The sequence below is a fragment of the Mastomys coucha genome, unplaced genomic scaffold (assembly GCF_008632895.1).
Source record: "Mastomys coucha isolate ucsf_1 unplaced genomic scaffold, UCSF_Mcou_1 pScaffold4, whole genome shotgun sequence".
Taxonomy (NCBI): Eukaryota; Metazoa; Chordata; class Mammalia; order Rodentia; family Muridae; genus Mastomys; species Mastomys coucha.
In genome coordinates this window covers 4,501,737-4,529,665 of record NW_022196910.1, presented here as the reverse complement: position 1 = coordinate 4,529,665, position 27,929 = coordinate 4,501,737, and the positions used below count along the sequence as shown (strand labels likewise).

General features: G+C 43.6%; 1 protein-coding gene across 6 annotated transcripts in view; it reads left to right on the top strand.

Annotated features, from left to right (window-relative positions):
* The window catches only part of LOC116075758 (cytochrome P450 4F6), a 41,723-nt gene that overhangs the window by 8,382 nt on the left and 5,412 nt on the right, over window positions 1-27,929 (top strand). For 3 of the 6 annotated variants that reach the window (XM_031349099.1, XM_031349101.1, XM_031349100.1), the window contains 10 exons: window positions 2,054-2,188; window positions 3,254-3,413; window positions 3,759-3,957; window positions 9,604-9,748; window positions 19,371-19,424; window positions 19,513-19,640; window positions 21,628-21,749; window positions 23,426-23,696; window positions 24,019-24,085; window positions 24,289-24,418. In XM_031349099.1, the coding sequence (XP_031204959.1) occupies window positions 3,760-3,957; window positions 9,604-9,748; window positions 19,371-19,424; window positions 19,513-19,640; window positions 21,628-21,749; window positions 23,426-23,696; window positions 24,019-24,085; window positions 24,289-24,418 (1,115 nt within the window). In that variant the 5' untranslated portion in view covers window positions 2,054-2,188; window positions 3,254-3,413; window position 3,759. Of the gene's footprint in view, window positions 1-2,053; window positions 2,189-3,231; window positions 3,545-3,758; window positions 3,974-9,603; window positions 9,749-19,370; window positions 19,425-19,512; window positions 19,641-21,627; window positions 21,750-23,425; window positions 23,697-24,018; window positions 24,086-24,288; window positions 24,419-27,929 lie in introns of those variants that run through there. The other 3 variants (XM_031349103.1, XM_031349102.1, XM_031349104.1) reach the window with 3 other exon arrangements.

The window sequence follows — 27,929 nt, the reverse complement described above, 5'->3', positions numbered from 1 at the left end:
AGAGAGAACTTACTCCTATAAACCGTTCCCTAACCTTCACATGATTGCACTTGAGCACACACATACAAATGAAAAAAATAATGCAGGCTAGAGAGATAGCTCAGCGGTTAAGAGCACTGACTGCTCTTTCAAAGGTCCTGAGTTCAAATCCCGGCAACCACATAGCGGCTCACAACCATCTGTAATGGGATTGGATGCCCTCTTCTGGTGTGTCTGAAGACAGCTACAGTGTACTTACATATAAAAGATAAATCTTTTAAAAAAGAAAAAATAATGCAAGAATGAAAATTAAATACAGACTTTTACAAATACAGAATTTTAGCAGAACTGTTGTATCTGGCAGGAAGCCGGAGTGGTGGCACCTAAGCTTTAAAGGAGCCTTTAGTCAGTGACTGTTATCTGAGAATTTATAGGCTGTTCTTTTGAAGGATTCTCAGAGCCTTTGCACTTCTTAGTCGGGAGACTGGCCTGACACACCAGGGAGTCTCCCGTGGCTGAGAATTGCGTAGGGGATGGGTCTTGGAGATAACCCCTGAGTCAGATAAGAAGTTTGGTATTCGGAAACTGACTTGCTAAAGGTGCCTCGTGTATAACAATAAAAAGAGCCTCTAGGAAGCTGTCAAGATTCAGTCCCGATTGCTCTGGCAGCTTGTGTGTAGTAGAGGATGGCCAAGTCAGTCATCAATGGGAGGACAGGCCCTTGGCCCTGTGAAGGTGCCCCAGTGTAGGGGAATGCCAGGGCCAGGAAGCAGGAGAGGGTAGGGTGGTGAGCAGGGGGATGGGGGAGGGGAGAGGGAACAGGGGTTTGTTCTTGTTGTTGTTTTGTGTGTTGTTTTTTTTTTTTTTGAGGGGAGGGGAAACTGAGAAAGGAGAAATCATATGAAATGTAAATAAAGAAAATATCTAATAAAAGAAAAGATTCAGTCCCTCAGAGGCTGTTCCCTGGCTGCTAAGACACAGTGTGTGTTCTCTCTGCTGCTAAGTAGTGCTGTAGTGGCTCTTTCTTCAATCCATCAAACTCCGAAGCCCTCCCACAGCCGTACCTAGATGTCCTTTTCATGAAATAACCGTGATGTCATTCAACCAAGCTGACACAGAAAACACTCAATAGGAAATGTAGGCTTAGATTTTTCAAGAACCTGCTTTTAATAAGAATTCTTAAATGCTTACACATCCCTTTGATCCCACCACCCACCAGAGGCAGTGGAAAGGAGAGGTTAATAGGGCAGTGGAGGATGTGGACCTGTCTAGAAATAGTTCTTTGGAGCAAATCCAGTCTGTGTTGTCAGGCTATCAGCAGTTCAGGTCACAGGAATCAGTAGCTGCAGCTCGATCTACTTGCAAACACCATTCACAAATCAAGAATGGCAGGTCGATTCAGAAGAAACCACAAGGCTCTGCCTATTGCTGACACAGCAAGAAGCTGCTGGAACACCACCAGAAGTTTTTTGGTACATTTCTTTCTATGAAGTCATGGCAAACAATGACCAACAAAGAATGATAAGGCCTTCCAATACTACCCAGTGTCATCAGCAAAGACCAGCGTTAGCAAAGCCCAACGATGACCAACAAAGAATGGCAAGGTATATCAATACCACCCAGCATCCATCCACTGTCCATTGGGCTCTATTTATATCCTTTCCAAATATCACATGTTCTTTCAAGCATCCACTCTAGCAAAACATTGCATGCCCTTTTCCCAGGCTGCCTCCAGAAAAACACCATGTGTTTGTTCTTAGCAAAACATCCTCCTATGTGTCTGCTTCAGCAAAAACATCCTCTCCTAAGACAATTTCAAAAAAAAAAAAAAAAGTCAAATGACACAACTGAGTCTCCAAAGAAACCAGAAATTTCCACTTTAAGGAAATGAAACATGGTTTGCCACCATGGTAGGAAGCAGGCTGATTTGTGCAAGGATCCATTTATCAAAGGACCTTTCCCTTTTTATTATTTTTATTATTATTATTATCACTATTATTATTATTGTTATTATTATTTTACATATTTTATGTATATGAGTGTTGTGTCTGTATGTGCATCTGTATATGAGAAGGGGGCCAACAGATCCCATGGGACATCAGATCCTGTAGTAGTTGTGAAACACCTGTGAGTGCTGGGAATTGCCTTCAGGACCTCTGGAAGATCAGCAAGTGCTCTTTACCACTGAGCTGTCTCTGCAGACCCTAAGGTACCCTTCTTTCAGTGTTCCTTTTCTAGGTTGGGGTAATTGATGCTTGTCAGGGTTTTTGTTAAGTTATTATCATCCAACCTAGAGGTAAGGAGGAAGGGAGGGAGAGAGGAAAGGAAGGGAGGCAAGGAAGAAAGGAGAGAGGAAGGGAGGGAAGGAGGGAAATGACTGGAACGGGAGGCACTTCGGGGTGAGATAGAAACCTAGTGCAATGGAAACCCCTAGGAGGCCGACCCTACTGAAAACTCTTAGCATACAGAGCCTGAACCAGCCATTTACTATAACCAGGCAAGGCTTCCAGTTCAGTGCTTGGAATAACAAGTCAGCCACAAAACCTTCAGTCCACAATTTGTCTTGCTTGCAAGATGTGTTGGGATAAGTGGCACAGAACTTGGGGAAGTGGCCAATTTATTACTGATCCAACTTGAGATCCATACCATGAGAGGGAACCCATGCCTGACACTGCCTGGGGGGTCAGAAATCAGAGGCTGGATAGCCCAGACACCTAGGATAGAACAAAACATGACCGGCAAAATAAAATAAAATAGAAGTTTCCTGACCCCCCCCCCCCAATATTTAACGAGTATCTATGACACCAGCCCATGCCCAGATCTGCCCTCCAGCCTGTACCTCCTCTGCTCACGGCCCCTCTTAGCCTGAACCCCATACTTTCCCTCAGATCTCTGATGCTTCAGCCTCAGGTGAGGATAACCTATACTCTCTGACCCAGTGGGTTTCAGCTGGGTTGCATTATTTGTTCCTGCTCTGAGAGACTTCCATCCACCTAGAACCTAGGGTTCAAGAAGGAAGAAATCGATCTCTGCCAGGCTGTGCAGCTGTTGGGCGCAGGGAGCATTTCAGAGCCGCACAGTTCTAATGCTGTTGCCAAGACGATTGTGCAGAGGAGCTAGAGAGATTAATCTGCCACTGCTTAGCCGTTGGTGGGCAGATGCACCCCTCAACCTGCAATTTCGTAACTCCTTGGTCTGGTTCGGGGAGAAATGTTAAATGCCAAGGACGCCTTTCCTGAGCCTATGACTCTCAGTCTAGTTCCTTCCCTTTAAGGTTGGACCCGCCCCCACGCGCCTTGGCTGCCCGCCCTGGCTGGGAGGTTGCCGCTGAGACTGGGAGGGATTGGCTGGTTCAGCCCAGCTCAGCTTCCCACACTGCTTCCGACGGGTCAGAAGCCAAGGAGAAAAGGAAGACTCGCTGCTCATGAGAGAAGGTGCCAGGGTGGAGGGCAGCAAGGAGATTTCTGGCTCAGAACAGGGAGAGCTCTGCCCACACACAGCTGGATTGGCTGTAGGGAGTCGGCTGACCTTGGAGACTTTTGGTGTCCTGGAAATTGCACCCAAGGTTTATGCTTCAGGCTGAGGCCCTCTAGAATGCAAACAGTTCTGCCTGTTGTCCCTTCTGGTCTTCCTCTTCTCTCTCAATGTTTCTAGCACTTCTTCCTGCGCTGCCCTCAAGTCCTCCTAATCTATATCGCTAGCTATATTCCTATCCAGGAAACGGGCCCGTCCCCACCCCTCAGCCTCAGAATTTCACCCTCTGTCTATTTGCCCTGCAGGATGCTACAGCAGAGCCTGTCCTGGCTGGGAATGGGGCCCCTGACTGCCTCTCCGTGGCATCTACTGCTGCTGGGAGGGGCCTCTTGGATTCTAGCCCGAATTCTAGCCTGGATCTATGCCTTCTATGACAACTGCAGCCGCCTTCGTTGCTTCCCTCAGCCCCCTAAACCGAGCTGGTTCTGGGGTCACTTGGCCTTGGTGAGTGTGGCAGTAGGTAGGTCTCTGGGTAGATGTGTTCCCAACGCGTTTGGAAAGGTGTTTGTGGAACTTGGGTCAGGAGAGGCTTGGAACACAGGACAGTTAGAGAAGTGAGGGGAGACATAGGGAGCCCTTCCCTCAGCCCCAGCAGCTACTCCACTCCTGTCTGCCCCTCCAGGATCCGAGGCCTTTCTCTTTTCCTCCCTTCCTTGCTCCCAGCTTGCTTTAGGTCACATTATGGTCAAGATGAATGATCTGAGCACTGAGCTGCATCCCAGTCTGACTATGTTCTTTTTCACCAGGGACCATTCTGGCCTCTCCAGTAGTGGCTACACTTCCACTCTGGCCTCATTCCCAGTGCCCCTTGCTCCATGCTGCACTGGTTCCCTACTGCCAGAGTCACACTTGGCAATTCAGTGTCACCTGAAAGGGTGTCACCTCCAATGCTACTTTCTCCCATAGCCCCTTTACCTCTCAAAATTTGTATCCACCCTAGTCATTCCAAGTCTTCTCAGGACCCTCTTCCTTTCTACATCACAGTCCTGCTTCTTCCAGCCAACCCTCCTGATCAGGTAGAGCTCTGTAGAACAAACCAGTAGTATGTGCACACATGTGCAAGCAACACATACACACACACACACACACACACACACACACACACACGATTTGTTAGAGTGGCTTACAATCAACAGGGCCTAGGTAGTTCAACAATGGCTATCTGTGCCCTGGAGAGAACACAGTAGTTGCCCAGGTTATGAAACTGGATGCCCCAGCAAGCCCAGTCTGATGTTCAAAGGACTGGAAGTTCCATAGAAAATTCTGATCTTCAGGTCACAATGGAAGGCCAAAGAAGCAGAAGTTAATGTCATTAAAGATGGATGCATTCAGTGAGCTCACATCTTTAATCCCATCATTTGGGATGCAGAGACAGGTGGCTCTCTGAGTTCAAGGCCTGCCTGGTCTATAGACTGAATTTCAGGACAGTCAGGGCTACATCTCAGAGACCCTGTCTCAAAAAAAAAAAAAAAAAAAAAAAAAAAAAAAAGATAGATGCAGTAATGTGCAAGAAACAAAAGGCCAGCAGGCCAGCAATACTTTCTTCCTCAAACATTTTTGTATCTGAGCCATCCATCAAAAAGTGCCACCCACTCAATATCTCTCCCCTTAGTTATTATATTTTTTGGGGGGGTCTGGAAATATCCTCACAGATTCACCTTGAGGGTTGCCTCTTAATCGCAGAGCTTGTCATATTTACAAATCATCACTAGTCCACTTCTTGTCATCATGATCACAACCACATTCCTTCTGATATGGTTAATTTATCTACATCAGTACAATAACAAAGTCAGAGTTCCACCTGATGGAACTATCCTACATACAGTCAATACTGTGCTAAGCCTCTTGAAGAATTCTTTCTTTGAATAGTCCTTAATGTAAAAAATGATGATACAGGTTTACAATACTTAGTTACATTTACACTGTGATAGTTACAATGTGATAATTACAATGAACATTGTGATACATTGTAAAGGAATAGGAGAAGAAAAATACAAATGTCTGCTTAATGAATGTGTACCTATGTACATATTTTTAATTTTTTAAATTAATTTTAATTGTGTATGTGTGTGTGTGTGGGGGGGTGTATGTGTGTGTGTATTCCCAAATGAATACAAGTGCCCTCGGGGCATCAGATCACCTACTGTAGCGGGAGTTGTAAGCCACCTGGTGTGGGTACTGGAAACTGAACTCTGTTCTTCAGGAAGAGTGTTCTTAACTGCTGAGCCATCACTTCAGCCCCTGCAGAAACCCATTCTTAACAGAGTGGGAAAGACCTACTCATACAATTGCAATGTTTGTTTCTTTAACATGGCGTTAAAGTCACATAGCATTAGGTATTTTTTAAAGATTTATTTTTAATTGTATGTGGGAGGGAGTATGTATACATGACTGTAGGTGCATGCAGAGTCCAGCAGAGGGCATGAGATCTCCTGCAGCTAGAGTTACAGAGGGATGGATGTGAGAGGCACAATGTAGGTATCTTGCTAGGTGGAAGAAGATGAGATTAACCACTGTGCCCCATTTTTTTTTTTTTTTTTTTTTTTTTTTTTTTTTTTTTTTTTTTTTTTTTTTTTTACATTTCTAGTTTAAATTCCCAGCAAGACTCATGGTCTGATGTGTTCTGTCCATCAGATTTTCTTTATAGATATTTAGAATCTTTACTTTGGGTGAACTCACCCGTCCATACCTTTTCATTTCTTCTCCACAGCAATGTTGGAAAATGCGATAAGACTGGAGACTATCCTTTCCACATCCAACACACCTCTTATGACCTATGCCAACCTTAACACGTCTGTCTACAAAACCTGATATCTGAGAACCTTAAATAACAGAGCAGACGTAGTCTAACACTGTAGACAGTCTGAGTTCAGTTTCAGTGTATTTTTATACACAAATGAAACAAAGAGAGCAATGCTCCAAGGAAGGTTGTTTGAGTTCAAAAAAATATGTAAGTAAGCACATACTACATACTAACAGAGCAGCCCTTTCCTGCAACTTTCTTAGGACAGAAGAGTTTAGCCACAATTGACTGGCACACAGAGTATATCTGGGAAAGCCTGGGAACAGGCAGAAGGTCAAATCCGGACTCAGAGTCCACTGAGAACAGCACTCAGCATATCCAGACTGGTTTCCATAGCTATGCTCTGACATCCAATAAAATAAACCTGTCAGCCGGGCAGCGGTGGCACAGGTATTTAATCCCAGCACTTGGGAAGCAGAGGCAGCCAGATCTCTGTGAGTTTGAGTCCAGCTTGGTCTACAGAGTGAGTTCGAGGACAGCCAGGACTGTTACACAGAGAAACCTTATCTTGAAAAGCCAAAAAAAAAAAAAAAAAAAAGTAAATGTTTGTCACAGGAAGCACAAAATCACATCCAAGAACAATCCAGGAAACAAAATGCACCTGAGGTCAAAGGCCCTCTGCTTTTTTCCTGGGTCCTCTCTCACAGTTTCCCAGGCATTGTTCACCATGGGTCATTCTTTTGGCTATTTTCTGATGACTGCCTTGTATACAGAACCTTGCATCTGCTTGCCTTGCCATCTTCTATGGACAGAAACAGCTTCATCAGTTGCCTTCTGTTCCTTCCCTGCTTCTCATCACAATCGGCCTCGTGACTTCCAGCTTCCTGGGTGGCATCCCATGCCATCTCTCTCCTCAAGGGTCCCCACTGCACTGACTTCTCCATCCTTCCAAGAGTCTCTTTTTTTAGTTGCAAGGTGACACCCACCCCTGAGCTCTCATAAGTTCCTGAATCTCTACTGCCGGCTTCCCCTTCTCTAACCTGTTCATAGAGTTCATTGAAGTCATACCTCTCTCCCTCTTTTCACTTTCCCAAGGCTGCATCTGTGCCCCAAGTTCAGCCCCTAATATGGCCATCAAGTCCCTCTTGAAGTGAGGTCTAAGTTCACATCTTTCCTGAGCTAGGGATCAGGATTGGAGACAACTCCAAGTGTGTGTGTGTGTGTGTGTGTGTGTGTGTGTGTGTGTGTGTGTTTCTTTGTTTGTTTGTCTTAAGCTCAGTACATGGAGGAAGAAGGGTGTGCTGGACTTGAAGAAGTAAAATTCGCTATAGGAGCACTCTGAGCGGGAATGAGTGATAAGTTGTTGAATGAGTGGGAAGGGAATGAATGAATATCAGAGTTGAGAAGAATCCAATAGAAACAAAATGAGAGATGCATTTATGCATGGGGAGGAGAGAGAAAACAGATAAGGTATAGAGTAATACACATATTATTTTTAAATTACATTACTATGGAGAATGTTTTCATATACTGTTATCACACTCTGTTTGGGTTGGTTCTTCTCCCTGCCCGCTTCCCCCGCTCACCCCTTTCTGTTTGTTCTGTTGTCTTCCCCACCCTCTACATTAAAGCCTTTTCGTCCTTAGGTCTCATGGGCCTCTTTCTGGCTTCCCAGCCTGGTTACCCACATTTTCACACTTTCACCTAAGCACAGGAATTTAATAGTTAGAGGCTAGGATCCACAGAGAAGATAATTGTATTCGTCTGTCTGAGCCTGGGCTACTTCACCTAACACAATGTTTCTCAATTCCATCCATTTCTAGGCCAAATGTAATTTTCTTTGTATCTGAACAAAATTTGATTGTTTGTATCTCACATTTTCCTTAGCCATTCATCTGTGGATAAACATCTTAGCTGATTCTATTTTCTTGCTACTGTGAAAAGATCAGAGATAAGCACAGATGGGCAAGTACCTCTGTCATAGAACAGAGAGCCCTTTGAATATATGCCAAGGAGTGATGCAGTTTTGCCATATGATACTTGTATTTTTGATTTCTTTAAGAAGCCTCTATACTGATTTACACAGTAGGTGCTTTAGTTTATGCATTGTATCCACTACAGTTCTGGGTAAAAGTTGCTTTGCCCCTACATTCTCACCAGCATACATGTGTTTTGTCTGTGTGTATGTCTGTGCACATGTGTGTGTTACCTCCAGAGGCTGGAAGAGAGCATTCATCCTGCTGGAACAGGTGTTGCAAACAGTCATGTGCTGCCATGAGGGTACTGGCATTGAACCCAGGTGCTCTGGGAGAGCATCCAGTACTCTCAACCACTGAGCCATCTCTCCAACCCCAGTCACTTGTTTTCTTGATGGTAGCCATCCTGACAAGGTAGAGGTAGAATTGCAAAGTACGCTTAATTAGTTTTTCTTTAATGGGTAGAAACATTTAAAAATACTTTAATATATTTACAGGCAATTTTCTTTTGCATCTTATTTTGAGACCTGTCCAGTTTGTTGGTCCACTTACTGACTGGCAGGTGTGCAGGATGTTCAATATATCTCATTTTATTTTTCTAGATATTAATTTCTTGTTGTATATATAGCTGGCAAATGCGTGATCAAGTTCTGTGCAGCATCTGTCCACTATGTTGGTAGTTTCTATTGGTCTGCAGAGCTTTTGAACTTCATGTAGTTCAATTTTTCAGTTCTTGGGGATGTTTCTTAAACTTTTGGAGCTCCATTCAGAAATTTCCCATACATACATTATTTAAAGTTCAGTTCTAGCTAATATATTTTAGCCCTTAACACTTGCCTATTCCATATCTTTGTATCATCTATTTTATCTATCAAATGTCACATCTACAAATCATTTGCATATATTTTCCTATTTATGCATCAAGCTACTGTTTAAGGTAAGAAACACACAGATGAAGAGTATGAGAGGCATGTAGATAGAAACATGAATACAGGGGCTGGAGAGATGGCTCAGTGGTTAAGAGCACTGACTGCTCCTCCAGAGGTCCTGAGTTCAATTCCCAGCAACCACATGGTGGCTCACAATCATCCACAATGGGGTCTGATGCCCTCTTCTGGTATATCTGAAGACAGCTACAGTATATTCATCATATATATATATATATATATATATATATATATATATATATAAAATAAAATCTTTTTTAAAAAAAGAAAAGAAATGCAAATACAGTAAGGGACACATATGAATAACCCGGCTGTGGCTCAGCAAGAATTATTGATCAAGAAGAAGGGGTGAGAGAGGAGGGGAGGGACTGGCACAGTGGGAGGATACCTTTCCGGGGCTAGCAGCAGATTTCTCCTTTCCTAGATGAGGAACAATGAGGAAAGCATGCAGTCCATAACACATCTGGGCCAGTACTTCCGTGATATCCACCTCTCTTGGGTTGGACCTGTGTACCCGATTCTGCGACTCGTCCACCCTAACTTCATTGCTCCCCTGCTCCATGCCTCAGGTATCTCTCAATCACTGTTCTCTTCCCTGCTTCTTCTCCTAGTCCTTCTCACATCTACACAGACCAAGCTGAAGTTATATCGAAAAGATGTCATGACTCTGTCACCAATCTTCTGGGTGACACTGGACAATGTCTCGGGTCTCCGAAACTGCTGAGATCTGTTTGGGTTGTGAGAGAAGGAAGCCCAATCTAATCAGAGAAAGGGAACCTATTGTCTAGGGGTGTAGCTCAGAAATAGAGCACCTGCCTGCCATATACATGCATAGGTTGCATGCATAGCACTGAAAAAAAATGTAAAGGGGTCTATTGTTATTGAGGTCAGGGAGAGAGGGAGATCTCCAAGCGCAAGTGAAGAAATGGTGTAAATAATGGCAACAGGAACCTTCACTTCTCAGTTCTGTTTCTTTATTTCTTTGTGGTGGTTTCACTTCCGTGCTGTAAAAGATGACTCCTAGAAGCTCAGTGTCCTCAGAAAAGACCATGTAGTCTTGGGAAATATTCTAGGATCACTTTAAATTTGGTTTGAATTTCATGAGAGGACTGGGTACTTCCTCTAGTCACTGTGGCTTGATCACCGAGGTTCGCGTGGTCTGGCCACCTTTTCAAGTACTGGGATTGAGACTGGGAAGGTGTGAGGTGCTTGATCCCAGAGAATAGGAAGAAGCAGACTCCACAGCCTTTCATGAGTTACTGGAATCCTGAAGCTAATTCCATCCGTCAGTGCAAACGCCGGTTACAAGCAGATGTTGCATCTACAAGTTGCACTTGATTCAGATAACTTGTGACCTGAGAAGGCACTAGTTTAACATGTGTGATTAGTTACTCTTCTGTGTGATAAAACACTATGACCAGTACCACTTACAGAAATAAAGGTTTATTTTGGGGCTTACGGTTCCCGAGGGATGGGTCTCTTACCGCTACAGGGCATAAGTACAGCAGCAGGCAGGCATGGTGACTGAAGCTGAAAGCTGCGAGCTTCATATCTCACGCCATTAACAGGAAGAAGAGGAAGTTGGCGGTGTTGGGAGGCATCTAAACTTCAAAGCTTACCCCCAGTGACTCACTTTTTCCATCAAGGCCACATCTTCTAATCTGCCCCAAACAGTGTCACTACACTGGGGATCAAGTATTCAAAAGACTGAGATATGAGGAACATCTCATTTAAACCACCACAACCCTAAAACACTGCCTTACAGAAAAAGCTGAGCATGGTGGTATATACTTGAAATCCCAGTGCTGGGAGGTGGAGACAGGTGGATCCTGGCAAGATAGCCTTGTCAAATTGGTGAGTCCTAGGTCCCAGTGAGAGACCAAAAAAACAAAACAAAACAAATCAAAGTAACAAAATAAACAAAAACATAAGGTAGATGTCTCCAGACGAATAACTCCTGAGCTTGATCTTTGGCCTCTGCCTGCACAGCACACATGCATGCCATCCCCTTGCCCCAACACATACATCTTCCAAGCAAGCACATTGTATAGGGAAGGAGAGAAATAAATGTCAGTCAGTATTCCCGGAGCTTGGATTTGCCACTTTGGTCAGGTGGTCAGCCTGGAGTTCTTGGTAGTAAATTCTGTGGAGCTTGGCCAAGACATTACCACAGATATTGAGTTCTGTTAGTGCCTGTGGTCTGTCTTTCATTCTTCTTACTGTTGCCTACACTGAGAGCAGTTACCTCAGAATAAGCAGACCTCTAACTATGTATTTACAAATCTATTTGCAATGTGTAACTTTCTTTCCTCAATATTGAGTGAAACTGTTTCCTTCTAATATGGAATATTAAGTCTCCCTAAACATCTCTTCCATCTCTACAATTTTCCAGTTATTAAAAATTGTTATATCTTGCTGGGTGGTGTTGGCACACTCCTTTAATCCCTCCACTTAGGAGACAGAGACAGGTGAACCTCTGAGTTTAAGGCGAGTTTGGTCTACAGAGTGAGTTCCAGGACATCCAAGGCTACACAAAGAAACCCTGCCTCAAAAACCAAAACTAAGCAAAATAAAAGTTGTATCTTATAAGACCCATTTGACATAAAAGCTTTTGTCCTATTTCTGAGTATCCAGTTGATTGTTAGCTTCTTGCCAGTTAAGTGAATCCTCCAGCACAAATCTGTGTATGTCCAAGCACACTGTATAAAATAGTAAGTTATTGTGCCAAAAAGAATAAAGAGGGAGTTCAGGAAGGCTTTTTCATAGCCAGTAAGATTCAGGAGCCATGAGATTACAAAAGTCAGATCAACAACCCCTAGCTTTTGTATATCAAAGACAATTTTATAAACTATTTTAACCATTTTATTAGATTTAGATAATTTTGGCACAGCCTATGTTTTTGGCCGTTGAACTGTTTATACTTTTTTTGAACAGTAGTAATGATTTGTTTTCTATTTCCAGTTTTTGATCTGAAGGAATTTGAGGTGAGATGCTGGACTTGGTATGAAAAGTCCTGATATAGATAGATAGAAATAGAGATGGATATGGAGATGAGATGGAGATGGAGATGTCTGAAATAAATATAAACAAAACACAGCCAGGAGCTGAGTATAGAGGACATGTAGTTGGTACTGTGTACCTGTGTGCATGAACAAGGCTTTTGGTTGTTTTGTTTTTGAGTTTAAAGCTCTTCTCTTATTTTTCTCCTTGTTATTGGTTATTTGAGAACTTTGTACAATATATTTTTATCATATTCACCCTCCTCCAATTCCTTTCCAATTTAACCCTCTTCCCTACCCAGCTAACACTGTGCCCTCTCTCTTTAAGAAAAAGAAAATGCCATCAAGTAGTTTGTGCTGTCCACATACATATACTCTTCTTTCTTTTCTTTTCTTCTTTTCTTTTTTGTTGTTTCTTTGTTTTGTTTTGGGTTTTTTATTTTGTTTTTGTTTTTGTTTTTGAAACGTTCTTCTACGAAGCTCTGGCTGTTCTGGAGCTACTCACTGTGTAAACTAGGGTGGCCTCTAACTCACAAAAATCCGCCTGCTTCTGCCTGCCTTGTGCTGGGATTAATGGCATGCACCCCCACCTGGCTGGCCCATATACTCTGGAATGTGTGGAGACACACAACTGATGAAGGTGCATAGAATGAAGACTGTGGAAAGACCAGCCCTACGAGGCATCTATATTATACCTCCTCCTCCCAAGGCTCAGGGATCATTGCAGAATAGGGAGTAGAAAGCATAGAAGAGCCAGAGGTAGTGTATGAATATAAGAAAACACTGGTCTTTTGGACCCAGAAGATCATTTGCACATGTGAATTCACAACATTTGTGACAGCGTGCACAAAACCTGTGCAAGCTCAAGCAAAATAAAACCCAAGCATGGATAGGGGATGTGGGCACGAGGTCACACCCCTGTTGGAGGAGCTGTGGTAACTGAGAGCTGCTGGGGAAAGGGGGGCTCGTCCTTGTCCTTCTTTCTTTCTTTCTTTCTTTCTTTCTTTCTTTCTTTCTTTCTTTCTTTCTTTCTTTCCTTCTTTCTTTTTTCTTTCCTTCCCTCCTCCTCCTCCTCCTCCTCCTCCTCCTCCTCCTCCTCCTCTTCCTTCTTCTTCTTCTGCATGTTAAATTACATTTGTTCATGTCATTGCCTGCATACAAGTATGTATACCACATGCATGCTTCATGCCCACAGAGGCCAGAATAGGACATTCCTAGAACTGGAGTTATGGGTTGTTGTGAACCCCATATGGATGTTGGGAGTCAAACTTGAGTCCTCTGCAAGATCTAAAAGTGCTTTCAAGTGCAGAGCCATGTCTGCAGCCCCAGAACAGTTTTCTTAAAGGTGTAGCCTCTGGTCCTCCTTTTTAACCTCTTAGGTATTTGGATTACAAGCATGGACCACCATGCCCAACACAAATTTATTTTTATTTTGGCATCCTTTTGTCTTTGACCAGATTTTCTCATTTGTTTTGTTTTGGTTTCTTGAAAACACTTCTGATTAACCATCTGGTGCTTTGCTCTCAGTTGTCCTTCCATCACTGGGAAGGGATCTGTCCCAGTTGGCTTGATCTGATCTCACAATTTTTGAGGCAATTAAGTGACAGATGTCAAGGAGTTAGTGTCAACAAACCCCTTATGGCCAGTTGTAACTGACTAAAAGATATGCAACAGCAATTCTAACCCTCTGGGTTGCTATTCACAGGGATCTTCTGAGGCCATCTGTATGTATATCAGATATCTACATTATGATTCATAACAGCAGCAAAATTACAGTTATAAATAGCAATGAAAATAGTTTTATGGTTGGGGGTCACCACAACATTAGGAACTATATTAAGGGACTGCAGCATTAGGAAGGTTGAAAACCACTGGGATGGAAGGCTGAGCCCTCCACCTGAAGCCCATTTGTAAATTCAGTTTTGTTTGCAGTAGATGATGTTCTGTCCAGGCATCTTTCAAAGAACTACTCTGTTTCTTTTATTTATTTTTTAAGGTTTATTCTTTTATGTGAGTACAATGTAGCTGTCTTCAGCTACACCAGAAGAGGACATCAGATCCCATTGCAGATGGTTGTGAGCCACCATGTGGGTGCTGGGAATTGAACTCAGGACCTCTGGAAGAGCAGTCAGTGCTCTTAACCACTGAGCCATCTCTTCAGCCCCCTTAGTTTTTTTTTTTTTAAATTGGAAATTTTACTTCGGCAAAGTGTCAACTGACAGCACAGTTTAATGAGAATTAAAAATACAACCAATAGCAGTAAATAATTAAAGAAAACTAGTTTAATAAATAAGTAATTAAAATCATTTGTTAAAAGTGGTTGTCGATCTGTTTATTTAGACAGTTTCTCACACATCCTAGTTACCCCCAATTTTGCTATGTAGCAAAAATAACCTTGAATTCCTGATCCTTCTGGGTTTGTCTCCTGAATGCTGGGATTAAAAGTTTACACAGCCACACTTCCTTTATGTGGTTATAGGACTGGACCTTGGGTTCCATGCATGCTAGGCAAAGAGTTTATCATCTGAATTACACCCCAGCCCCTGATTATAAATTTTATAGAGAAAGGCTAGAACTGTGGAAACAAAAAATGAGAATAACCCTGGTTAGAGTTTTGCAACATGCTCAGCAATTAGCAAAATAAAATCAGCAACTGGAACCATCTTAAAATAAACTTACTTATAAAGTTGAAAAGAGGGGGTTGGAAAACTGGCTTAGTGGTGAAGAGCATTCACTGCTCTTGCAGAGGACCTGAGTTCAGTTCCCAGCACTCACGCGAGGCAGCTCACAACCACCTGTAACTCCAGATCCAAGGGATCTGATGCCACCCTCTACCCTCTGTGTACACGTGCACACATGTGGTATACAAACCAAACAAGTGAAAATAGCAGCAAATAATCTTTTTTTAAAAAAAAGGTTGTAAATAGATCCTTAAATAAACCTTGAGTTTGTCAGCACTCAGTTTTTTAAGTAGTTAAAAGCCTGACAAAGTCAACAGAAAGCATGCCTTTGTTAAACAAAAGTTTTTATTTTTAAGTTGGTTTTGTAAATGTTACCAAGAACAAATCAATATCTTAAGAGACCCTCATAGACTTCACCAGAGAACTAGTTTTAGTTGTACATTAGCGTACTGAATTTTGACCTCAGGAATTGTAATTGCCTTCAGGCACCATAATTGCTGTCTTTAAAGAAGATTCTTTTCAGTCAGGCAGTGGTGGCATTCGCCTTTACTCAGGGGACAGAGGCAGCCAGGCAGATCTCTGAGTTCCAGGCCAGCCTGGCCCACACAGTGAATTTCAGGATAGCCAAGCTACACAAAGAAACCCTATCTTGGAAAACAAAATAACAAATAAAAAAAAAAACAAGTATTCTTTTCTATAATCCCTATGTGACTTGCTCGGATCTTACATGTCTCTCTCCCACTAAACTGTTTTTTTGTATGTATGTATGTATGTATGGATGGATGGATGGATGGATGGATGGATGGATGAGTGGGTGGATGGATGAGTGGGTGGATAGATGGATAGATGGATGGATGGATGGATGGATGGATGGATGGATGGATGGATGGATGAGTGGGTGGATGGATGGATGGATGGATGGATGGATGGATGGATAGATGGATGGATGGATGGAGTTTATTTCTTGATATCATGAGACCCTGCAATACAACAAACAAATTTATCAGTCTCTTAAGAGAGTATTCTATCAAAATCACATCAAAATTATGTCATTTATGACATAATGTAACAGATTAATATTGCTCACCCACATTTTACTGAGCTATAAAATTCATGTCTGTGAGAGACTGAAACAGACTTCATTGCTGCTTAGATTTTTTTTTTTTAATTTTGTTTTACAGATTTTTTTCCTTTGTTTCACTAATGTCTGAGGGTTACAGAATCTTATATTACAGCAAAGGCTGGCAAGCTAAGAAATCCTTCCATGATCGTGCATAGGGAACTATAGTGTATAGACAAGAAGATATAAGAGAGGGAACCAAAATCTTCATGCCAATCCTGTTACAATAAGAGCAGCAAAAGACTTCTGTTATCCTGAAAACTGTGGGAGAAAGCAAATATCTGGCTTTTTAACCAAATAATCAAAAGGTAGAGACTGTAAATCTACCACTCATTCCTATTCAAGATCTTTAAGGCCAAATGAAATTTTGTTACAAACTGTTAAAGATAGTGTTACATAAAAACAATCCCATCAGGACTGGTGAGATGCCTTGGCAACTAAAAGCACTTGTAGGCCAAGCCTGATGACCTAGTTCAATCTCTGGAACCCACTAAGAGGAGAATGACAGAAGAGACTGTACAAATTTGTCATCTGACCTCCACATGACTACCATGGCTTGGGCACACACACACACACACACACACACACACTCACAATAAAAAAATAAAAACAATCCCCATTAATTCAGAGTGCATTCTTATACGGAAACAAGGTAGGATACTTAAGGTAATATCTTTTCCTAGTTTTCAGATCATTGGCTAAAAAACTTATTTATTTATTTATTTATTTATTTATTTATTTATTTATTTTGAGACAGGGTTTCTCTGTATAGCCCTGGCTGTCCTAGAACTCACTCCGTAGACCAGGCTGGCCTCGAAATCAGAAATCCACCTGCCTCTGCATCCCAAGTACTGGGATTAAAGGTGTGCGCCACCACTGCCTGGCCAAACCTTAATTTTTAAATAGTATGATAATTAGAGAAACATCTAATGACCTCCACAACCCCACTCCATAGTGTAATACATACAGTGGCCAAAACTTTTGTAGTAATATATCATTTTCTTTTTCTTATCAGATAGTAAACTTAAAACATTTGTCAGGATATTTCTTCCTAAGTGATGATCACCAGGAATGGTGTATATTACACCCAATTTACCATTATAACAGACAAAATTGTGAACTAGATAAAAACAACAGAACAGAACAGAAGAACAGTACATTTAACCAGATGCCTCATGTACCAAAACCCAGGAGAAAGAAAAAAATTGCACTACCACACACTTTGAAAGCAGAAGCCAAGCTGGACAGTGGTGCACATGCCTTTAATCCCAGCACTCAGGAGGCAGAGGCAGGCAGATCTCTGAGTTGGAGGCCAGCCTGGTCTACAGGGTGAGTTCCAGGTCAGCCAGGACTACACAGAAAAACCCTGTCTCCAAAAATCAACCAACCAATCAAACAAACAAACGGAACAACAACAACAAAAACAAAAAACCAGAAGCCAAAGAAATTGTGACCCAGGAACAAAACTGGAAGTATAGAATTTCAAGTTACTATAGAAAGTGAAAAGGAGTGTCAGGAGCTGGAACAGTGAAAGTCTTCGAGTGAGTGTAGGATCCCAAGTCTAGGCAGTCTTTGAGACTCTTTGGTAAGTCAGTGACTAACTGGAGAGTCTGAAAAGCATTTGGGCAGAGGTACCAGGGAGCTAACCAGAGTACTGGGATTCATCGGGAATTCCAATGGATAGGACATTACAATTTAATCTTTAAATTGTGCTTCATTCAGAGAGCCTATAATCTGAGATGGCAGAGTTCTAACATTCTAAAACAACAACAACAACAACAACTACCTTACATCTCGGCTACAGTCAGTACATTTGTAGTAGGAGGGGCTGGTAGGGGAGATGATGGTGGAGGAAGAAAAGACTGGCATCCCAGAGGTTAGCCATGTAGTCAGCCTCCTCCCTGAGATTCATGGTATTGACACTGCTCTCCATTCTATGCTTTCCCATTATTGTACAGCAGGGTTCAGGTGTTTCCTCGGATGTGTCAAGTGCTGAGGGCCAAGGACCCCCATCCTCAAAGATACCACAGGGTGCTGCTCCCATGTGAGCACCAATTAGACACGCCACTGCCCCCTCCAGCCCCAGGCACACAGCTGGACCCATCTAGGCTATAGTGGAGCTTCCCCTATGACAATCTGCACACCCTCTTCTTCCAGAATCACCCTCCTGCTTCAAGTCCCAATATTTAAACTGTTTGAAACAAGGAATGATGGGGAGTCCTTCACATGTCATGTGCTTTCCTCAGCCTCATACTCCTCACTCAAGAAGTCTCCATCTCACCAGAATGCTATTGTATGTGACAGGAGAGAGGAAATGTCTAGGATATATCTACATCATAGTTGGGACATTAATTGGATCATATTTAAGTCTTGTCTGGGGTGTATCTGAAGGGCACAGTTTGATCATGCCAGACTGCCCAATGTTCATGATCGATTATTTTGGGGCAATCAAGGGAGACCATGTGTGTTGTGTCCATGACAGGTCATGATAACACATGTCATATATCCCAGGATATGTAAGGTGCAATCATAGAGTTGCAATAGACACTGTGTCCTAGGTCTCTGGGAAGGTCTGTAGAGTGTTGTGCTGCATTCAGATGTGGAAGATGTGTTAGACAAAGTAGAATCCACACGAAGGCATGATGGAGTATGTGTACCATGTTTTTTTTATTAGATATTTTCTTTATTTACATTTCAAATGTTCTCCCTTTTCCTGGCTTCCCCTCCGAAAAAACCCCGATTCCCTCCCCCCTACCCCTGCTCAACAACCCATCCTCTCCTGCTTCCTGGCCCTGGCATTCCCCTACACTGGGGCATAGAGCCTTCACAGGATCAAGGGCCTCTCCTCCCATTGATGACTGACTAGGCCATCCTCTGCTACATATGCAGCTGGAGCCATGTGTCCCACCATGTCTACTCTTTGGTTAGTGGTTTAGTCCCTGGGACCTGTAGGGGTACTGTTTGGTTCATATTGTTGTTCCTTCTTCAGCTCCTTGGATCCTTTCTCTAGCTCCTTCATTGGGGACCCTGTACTCATGGATGGCTGTGAGCCTTCACTGCTGTATTAGTTGGGCACTGGCAGAGCCTCTCAGGAGACAGCTATATCAGGCTCCTGTCAGCCAGCACTTGTGGGCATCCACAGTAGTGTCTGGGTTTGGTGATTGTATATGGGATGGATCCCCATTAATCTGACTTTTGCTCTACCTGCTGCTGCAGCCTAATCTGGTCCCTTTCGCTTTCCCTGCTTATTCCTGCTTTCTATGTCTTGGTCCCCTCCTTGTCATGCTGAGTTTGGAGGGAGAAGTGTACAGCCCTGGCTGAGGGTCCCTACCCCTCCTAAAGTCCATTGCCTACCTTTTTCATGGCTCCTGATTGTCCTCCTGTGTGTCAGCTGCTGTTGCACCCAAGGAAATGACTCTCTATGGCTTGCTGAAGCCCTGGCTGGGTGAGTATCTGAAAGTGAGGGCCACTGGACTCCCTTGAGGGTTAAGGGAGGGCACCACCCTTGCCTATTGTCATGGATACCCTCCCAGGGGATGGGCTCCTGTTGAGTGCTGGTGAGAAGTGGAGCCACCACAGACGCCTGCTGACACCTGCCTTTCACTTTGACATCCTAAAGTCCTATGTGAAGATTTTTAACAAGAGTGTGAACATCATGCATGTGAGTTTCTGGAACCCACGGCCCCACTGGAGCCTTGTAGAAAGGGAAGTGGTTTCAGATGTAATCTGCAGGTGTGGGTCTGCTAAAATGCCTTTGGGACCACAAGTTTCCCTCCCCAAGCTTATTTTCTTTCTTCCTTTCTTCCTTCCTTCCTTCCTTCCTTCCTTCCTTCCTTTCTTTCTTCCTTCCTTCCTTCCTCCCTCCCTCCCTCCCTCCCTTCCATCCCTCCCTCCTTCCTTCCTTCCTTCTTTCCTTCCTTCCTTCCTGTCTGTCTGTCTGTCTTTCACTTTTTTTTTTTTTGAGACAGGGTTTCTCTGTGTAGCCCTGGCTATCTTGTACCTTGCTTTGTAGAACAAGTTGGCCTCAAATTCAGAGATCTGCCTGTTTCTGCCTTCCAAGTGCTGGTATTAAAGTTATGTGCCACCACGACCGCTGTCTGTAAAGTGGGAATGATAATCTGTACTTAAAGCACAGAAGAGATAACACCATGGAGTCATGCTCCTAGCATACAGAGGGGCCTCAGAAGGGTCAGTTTCTGTCCTTGGTCTCCAGAAGCTTTGGAAAGTCAGCATACATTAATGCCTGTACAGTAGCTCTGTCTACACACCACAGTACTTTAAACTCACTTGTCTTAAGCTCTGCATGGTGAACGGTACCTTTGATCCCCGCACGTGGTGGATGAAGCAAAGTACAGGGAGTCTATGGCTATACAACAAGACCCTGTCTTAAACAAACAACGTCTCGGGTATAGCTTGGTGCTAGAGAGCCTGCTTAGCATGCATAAGCCCTAGCTCCTACCCACCATTTAAAACAAAAGAAAGGGTTTGTTGTTGTTATTGTTGTTGTTATTGTTGTTGGGTTTTTTGTTTTGTTTTGTTTTGTTTTTTTTGTCCTGGAACTCATTATGACAGTGACTATGTAGACCAGGCTGGCCTCCAACTCAGAGAGGTCTGTCCCTGATGAGATTAAAGGCATGCAAAACTATGACTATCTAAGAAAAGTTTTTGTGGTTTTTTTTTTTTTCTTTAAAGGAAAGAGCTGGGCAGTGGTGGCACATGTCTTTAATCCTGTCACTTGGGAGGCAGAGGCAGGCAGACGTCTGAATTTGAGGCAAGCCTGTCTACAGAGTGAGTTCCAGGACAGCCAGGGCTGTGCAGAAAAACCCTATCTCAAACAAAAGAAAAGAGAAGAGAAGAAAAGGAAAGGAAAGGAAAGGAAAGAAGGAAAGGAAAGGAAAGGAAAGGAAAGGAAAGGAAAGGAAAGGAAAGGAAAGGAAAGGAAAGGAAAGGAAAGGAAAGGAAAGGAAGAAAAAGAATAACATCACTGGATTTGGTGGCCAGCTAGATCTATCCTGGCTTTTTATCTTCCTTGAGAGAGTCTGGGTTTCCTAGCATGGAGAGACCTGGGAGAGAGACAGAGACAGAGAGACAGACAGACAGATAGAAAGATAAAGAGAGAGAGACACAGAGACAGAGAGACACACAGAGATACACAGAGACAGAAAGACAGAGAGAGACAGACACACAGAGACAGACACAGAGAGATATAGAGAGAATGTCAGAGTGAGAATAAGGGTCAGAGAGGTCAGAGAGTGTGTCAGAATTTACCAGCAGTAAAAGAGTATAAGTAGTGTATAAGTAACTATAAATATACGTAGTGAAGCAAATATTTAAGTATAGTTGTGGAGCAAAAACATCAGGTCAAAATAGTGATTACTAAAAGTTTAAGAGGTGGGACTGAGAAGAAGACAGTGAGCTGAACACAGAAGGTGGACTTGAACCCAGGGCTCCTGCCTCCCCCTTTCTTGTTAGACTCCTATGATAACACCTCTGTGCTCACCCATGTCTGGCCTACTCTGGGTGGAGAGCTTGGGACAGAGCACCAGAAGACTGGCTCTGAGCAGGGTAGGAGACTGTTCTGGTGTTTGGAGTGCAATGGTGCAAAGAAGACCAGACTTAGCCCAATCTCACACCATTTCTCTGGCCAGGCCAAGTGGCAACGCCTGGCCTCCAAGGGCACTGCCTGTCTGGATATGTTTGAACACATCAGCCTGATGACTTTGGACAGTCTGCAGAAATGCATCTTCAGCATCGACAGCAACTGCCAGGAGTGAGTCTCTCTGTGTCTTTGCCTAGGAACCTGAGCCCTGGACCATGGGAGGAGGTTGGGGAGACTGTGACTGGCCAGAACAACAAGTGGGCCATAACTGACAGCTAGGGACAATGAGAGGAGAAAGTGTGGTCCTTCCTGGAAGGTGGATTGTGGGAATTGCAGTTGAGCAGTGTCATTAACAGGCCGTTTGAACAGTGATGTCTTGGAAATGAGGTTGAGGTGAGTGGTGGTCTTTTGTGGTTTTGTTTTTGTTCTTGTTTTTATTTTCCTGTTAAACAAAATATCTGAGCAAAACAGCTTAAGGGAGAAGAGATTGTTTGACTCCTGGTGTCAGAGGTTTCAGTCCTTCCCTGTAGGGAAGAGTGTGGCAGGGCACCTCCACCACAATGACAAAGAAGTAAAGTAAAGGTTACCTGTGCATGCAGCCAGCCTTTCACCTCCTTCCCTTGTTGTCTGCATGAATCCCCACCCAATGGAATATGGCGGACCACATGCCTGGTAAGCCTTTACCACTCAGACAGTCATGTCTGAAATAACCCTACAGACACAAACAGACGTATGCTTCACTAAACTCCTAGGTGGGTTGTGAGCAAATAAAGATGATAATCAAGACTGACTGTGGAAGGGGACATAGGCACCTAGCCCACCCACAGCCAAAGAGCAATTTCAATTGATACCTTCTGGGAAAGGGAAAAATCAGTTTTCCTCAATAGAGTGACACTGGGTATATCTACTACACTCCAAGGCAGGACGCATGCTCCAGGGTAGTAGTAGGTCAGCATAAATCAGACTCTATTTTTGTGCCTGTGTGTCCTTTTGTTTAATTTTTTTTTTAAAGAGAAAAAACAAAGTTGGGTGGGTGGGGAGGTTCAACAAGGAATTAGAGAAAGGAAAAGAATATGATCAAAAATGAAAATAATTAATTAAAAATATTATTAAGCATTGCCAGGTGGTGATGGTACACACCTTTAATTCCCCAGCACTCTGGAGGCAGACAAATCTCTGAGCTCGAGGCCAGCCTGATCTACAAAGGAATTTCCAGGATAGTGAGGGCTATAGAGAAACCTTGTCTCGAAAAAATAAAAACAAAACAAAACCATGGAACTTTTCATTTTTAGAAAGGGTCCTACTACATTGCCTAGGTGGGCCTGGAGGTTCACAGTCAATCCTCCTGTCTCCTTTTCCTAAGTGTTGGGTTTGTAGCGTGAACAGCACATCCAGCTGGCAACTAAATGTTAAGGATGTTTAACAATCAATCAGAAGGATGGGGGCTTCTCTGGAGTTTCCCAGGCAGCCCTAGATATCTAAGAGGATGAGAGTTCAAGTCACAGTTGAATCTGAATATCAACTTTTTTAGAAGACTGACAGTCAGGTAGATATACAACGTAGGATCTGGAGAGAGAAAGATCCTTGCACAGTGCTGAAAATAGGGCACATCTGCAACAAATCAAGGAGGAACCACAGAAGCAGATGTTGAGTGAAAGAAAGATGAGCACAATGCCCAAGTCCATCTGGAGTTGGGGACATGGGGCTCATAAGGACTGAGAGGCAGAAAGAAGTACTCTCAGAAGGCACTTTTTATAGGTAAGGTGTCTTAGTCCGGTGTCTCTGCCTGGTGGTGTTCTGGGGTTTCATGTGTCCTAAGACTGCTTTCTCACTGGCCTGCCCTGCAGGTCTGACAGCGAATACATTGCTGCGATCCTGGAACTCAGCTCCCTTGTAGTGAAACGGCACCGCCAGCCCTTCCTGTACATGGACTTCCTGTACTACCTCACTGCTGATGGGCGTCGCTTCCGCAAGGCCTGCAACCTGGTGCACAATTTCACAGATGCTGTCATCAAGGAGAGACGCAGCTCCCTCAATACCCAGGGTGTTGATGAATTCCTAAAGGCCAAGGCTAAGACTAAAACTTTAGACTTTATTGATGTTCTCTTGCTGGCCAAGGTGGGTTTTTCTGGGATCTAACTTGCATGGATCTCAATGTTCAGCATTAGATAGAAGTTGAACTTCATCTAAAGAGTTCTAGTGAGACATAGACAGTGATTGTAAAATGGAGGGTCAGGTTAGAGTTAAGTTTTAGAGGTGGCTCTGCTGAATGCTGTGTAGAAGAAGCAAAGGACAGCAGAAAACCAAGGAAAAAATTTTAGTCAGACTCTAAGGATAATACAAGGGGACCCTGAGTGTGCAGTGGGTGTCAGAACTTATCAAAAGACAGCCTCAGGAGTGCTCAGACACTGTATGAGTTGTGGTCTTGCTTTGCCTTCAGGATGAAGATGGAAAGGAGCTGTCAGATGAGGACATTCGGGCAGAGGCTGACACCTTCATGTTTGGAGGTGAGGGTCCCTGTGTAGGGCTAACGAAAGGGTGGGGAACTGTTAGTCCCAGGCTCATCTGTTGGAGGACACCCAGGATATCTCCATTCCTTCCATCCATCCCTTCCTTCCCCATCCTTCCTGGGGACCTCACTGTCTAGACACTGTCCAGTCTCTGATGCTGAAGCAGGGTAGAGACACAGGCCTTCCTGTCTGTCCCCCAGGCCATGACACCACCGCCAGTGCATTCTCCTGGATCCTGTACAACCTGGCAAGGCACCCAGAATACCAGGAGCGCTGCAGGCAAGAGGTGCAGGAGCTGCTGAGGCACCGAGAGCCTGAGGAGATTGAATGGTGAGCTCATGTCCTTCTGGTCTATTTTATGGCCCTTATCTTGGCCCCTGCTCCTCAGATGGGAGAGGAAAGGTCTTTTTGTTGATTACTCCATCATTTCCTAGCGCTCATAAGAGCTGAGCTCAGAGGGAGAGTTACCTAGCCAAGCCAGCAAGAGAAAGGCTGTATGCTTAGTGACAAAGAGATCTTCTTTATAAAAAAAAGATTTATTTATTTATTTATTTATTTATTTATTTATTTATTTTATGTATATGGGAACAGTGTAGCTGTACTGATGATCCTGACAGCACCTGTGAGCCACCTTGTTGTCCTCCAGCCTTTCCTCTCACACACACAATGCAGGAAACATCTGTGTACTTCAACCCTTTGAAACCCACATAAATACCTGTGTAGGACAAGTCCAAAACTGGTTCCTGATAAGACATTATGAATCTGTGCTGGGGTTGGAGAAGTGACTCAGCAGTTAAGAGCACTTCCTGTTATTGCAGAGGATCAGATTTTGGTCCTAGCACTCACTTTGGGTGGCTCACCTGTAACTCCAGCTCCAGAGGATCTGATGATGTCACTCGCCTCTGCAGGTGTACACACACACACACACACACAAACACACACACACACTCACACATACACACTCACCACCACCACCACCACCACCACCACACCATACATATAATTCAGAAACAGCATTCATTCTCTTCAAAGGCTTTTTGAGTTCTATAACTTAGTGGCTCTTGAAAAATCCCACTTGCACACAGAGACCCAGAGAGTGCTGACTTCTTTGTGTCTTCCTCAGTATATATAGTAGAACTTGAAAGTGTTGGACAGTCTGAAAAGGTGGAGGCACACTGTGCTATCTGAATGAGTACCACTGTACAGACCTGCTGAACATGGCAATCATCTCTTGATCAGCCACGCATGTCTTTTTCTTTGACATACCAAATTACTTTGTTTTCCTAATGTTGGAATTTCTATGCTTTTCTTTCTTTTCTTTCTTTCTTCTTTTCTTAGTTTACAAGAACTCTTTTTAAAACAATGTTTTTTTAAAAAAAAGATTTATTCTGTTTATCATATCTAACTACACTGTAGCTGTCTTCAGACACTCCAGAAGAAGGCATCAGATCTCATTACAGATGGTTTTGAGCACCATGTGGTTGCTAAGATGGGAAGTCATGACCTACAGAAGAGCAGTCCTCTTAACTGCTCAGCCATCTCTCCAGCCCAGTCTGGAGAAGTCTTAAAGCCCATTTCTATCACCTCACTACCTGACTAGGCAACATGAGCAAGCTTTTATAAATCACCTGTATGCTCTGTAGACTGGGGAAATCTTCCCTACAGAGCTGCTTGAAAAATTAGTGACAGCATGAGGAGAGCAGATGCCACCAACACAAATCCAAAACTGCCCTCTCTTCTTTGCTTCTCTTATTAAGCATGCATTTCCTCCCTGATACCCTGGCTCCCACTTTATCTCAGCTTTTCTGTTCAGTTCACATCCTTCACTCAGTGCTGGGGATTCACAAGCATCTCAGTAGGTAAAACTTATATATCCCTTCATTCCTGGAACATGTCCACAGCACCTACCCTGTCACACCTCTAAGTTCAAGGCCAGCCTGGGTAACATGGTGTAACACCTGTCTCGAAATAAAGGGTTACCAGGTTTTGAAGTAAGCTTGTCTTTGTGTAGTCTAATCTGGGCTTAAATGACTCCCCATGCTCCATTCTTGAGTGTCAGCGTCATGAACTTATGTCACCATGCCAGTTTCTAGATGCATTTTTAAGTTGGTCAGTTTGTGATGGAATATTTGTTATCCTGCAAAAACTGGTACCAAAGTGGTGGATTCAAGTGATTATTCTGCTTCTGTCTACCGAACAGCTGAGGTGAACTGACAAAAACAGAGACAGCAAAATAAATAAATAAATAAATAAATAAATAAATAAATAAATAAAGGAAGGAAGGAAGGAAGGAAGCCAAGCTGGTTCACAACACTGTGGATGAGACAGTCAGAAGGAGCCTCTGTGCTGTACCAGGAGGAAAGCAAGCATGAGACAGTTTGGCATGCTAAGGGGTGAGGGGGAGTAACGTGCCTGGGTACTTGGGAAGGGCACATGTGTGGACCAAGGAGGCTCCTCCTAACACTAGAGCTGGGAATACTAGTGTTTGAACTCTTAAGAATTTGAGCTTTAACCAGAAGTGTTCCACTGAAGACCTTTGGAAGCCACTCTAGGAAGGCAGAAGAGAGAGTGGGAAAGCCAAGTGTGATGATTCAGGCTGGAATCTTGGCACAGGGTGGGCCACAGCCAATTATATTAAGCACTAGGCAGCTGGGCTTCAAAGTAATACTTGCCTGTATGTAAGATGTGTGATATGCTGTCTTTGGGACAGTTAGACGGTGGGCAGAAGTGCCTAGGCATTTGCAGGCAGCCTGCTTCACTGTTGCCTAGGGGCTCCCTGGGGAGCTTGGCTGAGGGATGAATGCAGCACAGAGCCTGAAGATCACTAGCTGGAGGCTGGAGTATATTGCCTGCCTTGCAGCTGGGCAGACAGCTTCTCCATGCTTGCTTTCCTCTAGTCTCCTGGGAGGTCTCTAGGCCCTTCAGTCAAATGGCCTTGTAGGCCTTCCCTCATCAGTGTCTACCATACACGTGTGTGGAGTGATTTAGACTCAGCTTCACGCCTAACTGTTCCTTCCTTTGTGTTCTGCGTGCCATTCCACAGTTATTCAGTTCAGAACTCCACTGAGGACATGGACAGAAATATTTTTAGTGGGAACAGATTTTGCTGAATTGCCTTTTATATCCCTGCTCCCTCACTGTCCATTGAGTATTTGAACTAGTGATTCCCATTGCTACCTTTTGACTGACCGTGTAGGGTTTTGATAAATGGATGTATCGTGATGTATCACAACATTCCCACCTTGATGAACATTTGTCTAGTTTTTGATCTTTTTCTCTTTTTTTGAGATTTCAAATTTATTTAGTGTGTATGTGCATGCGTGTGTGTGTGTGTGTGTGTGTGTGTGTGTTTGTGTGTGTGTGTACGCGCGTGTATATGAACCTGTGTGCACCTGGACACACATGTACTATAGTGGATATGTGGAACTCAGAGGACAATTTGTAGAATGTCTACCTGTGGGACCCAGGATTAAACTGAAGTTGTCAGTCTTGGCAGCAGATGTTTCTACCCTGTGAGCCATCTTGTTGTCCTCCAGCCTTTCCTGTCACACACACAATGCAGGAAACATCTGTGTACTTCAACCCTTTGAAACCCACATAAATACCTGTGTAGGACAAATCAAAGACTAGTTTTACTGATATGACATTATGAATCTGTGCTGGGGTTGGAGAAGTGACTCAGCAGTTAGGAGCACTTGCTGCTCTTGCAGAGGATCAGAATTTGGTTCCTAGCACTCACTTTGGGTGGCTCATCTGTAACTCCAGCTCCAGAGGATTTGATGATGTCACTGGCCTCTGCAGGTGTACACACACACACACACACAAACTCACTCACACACAC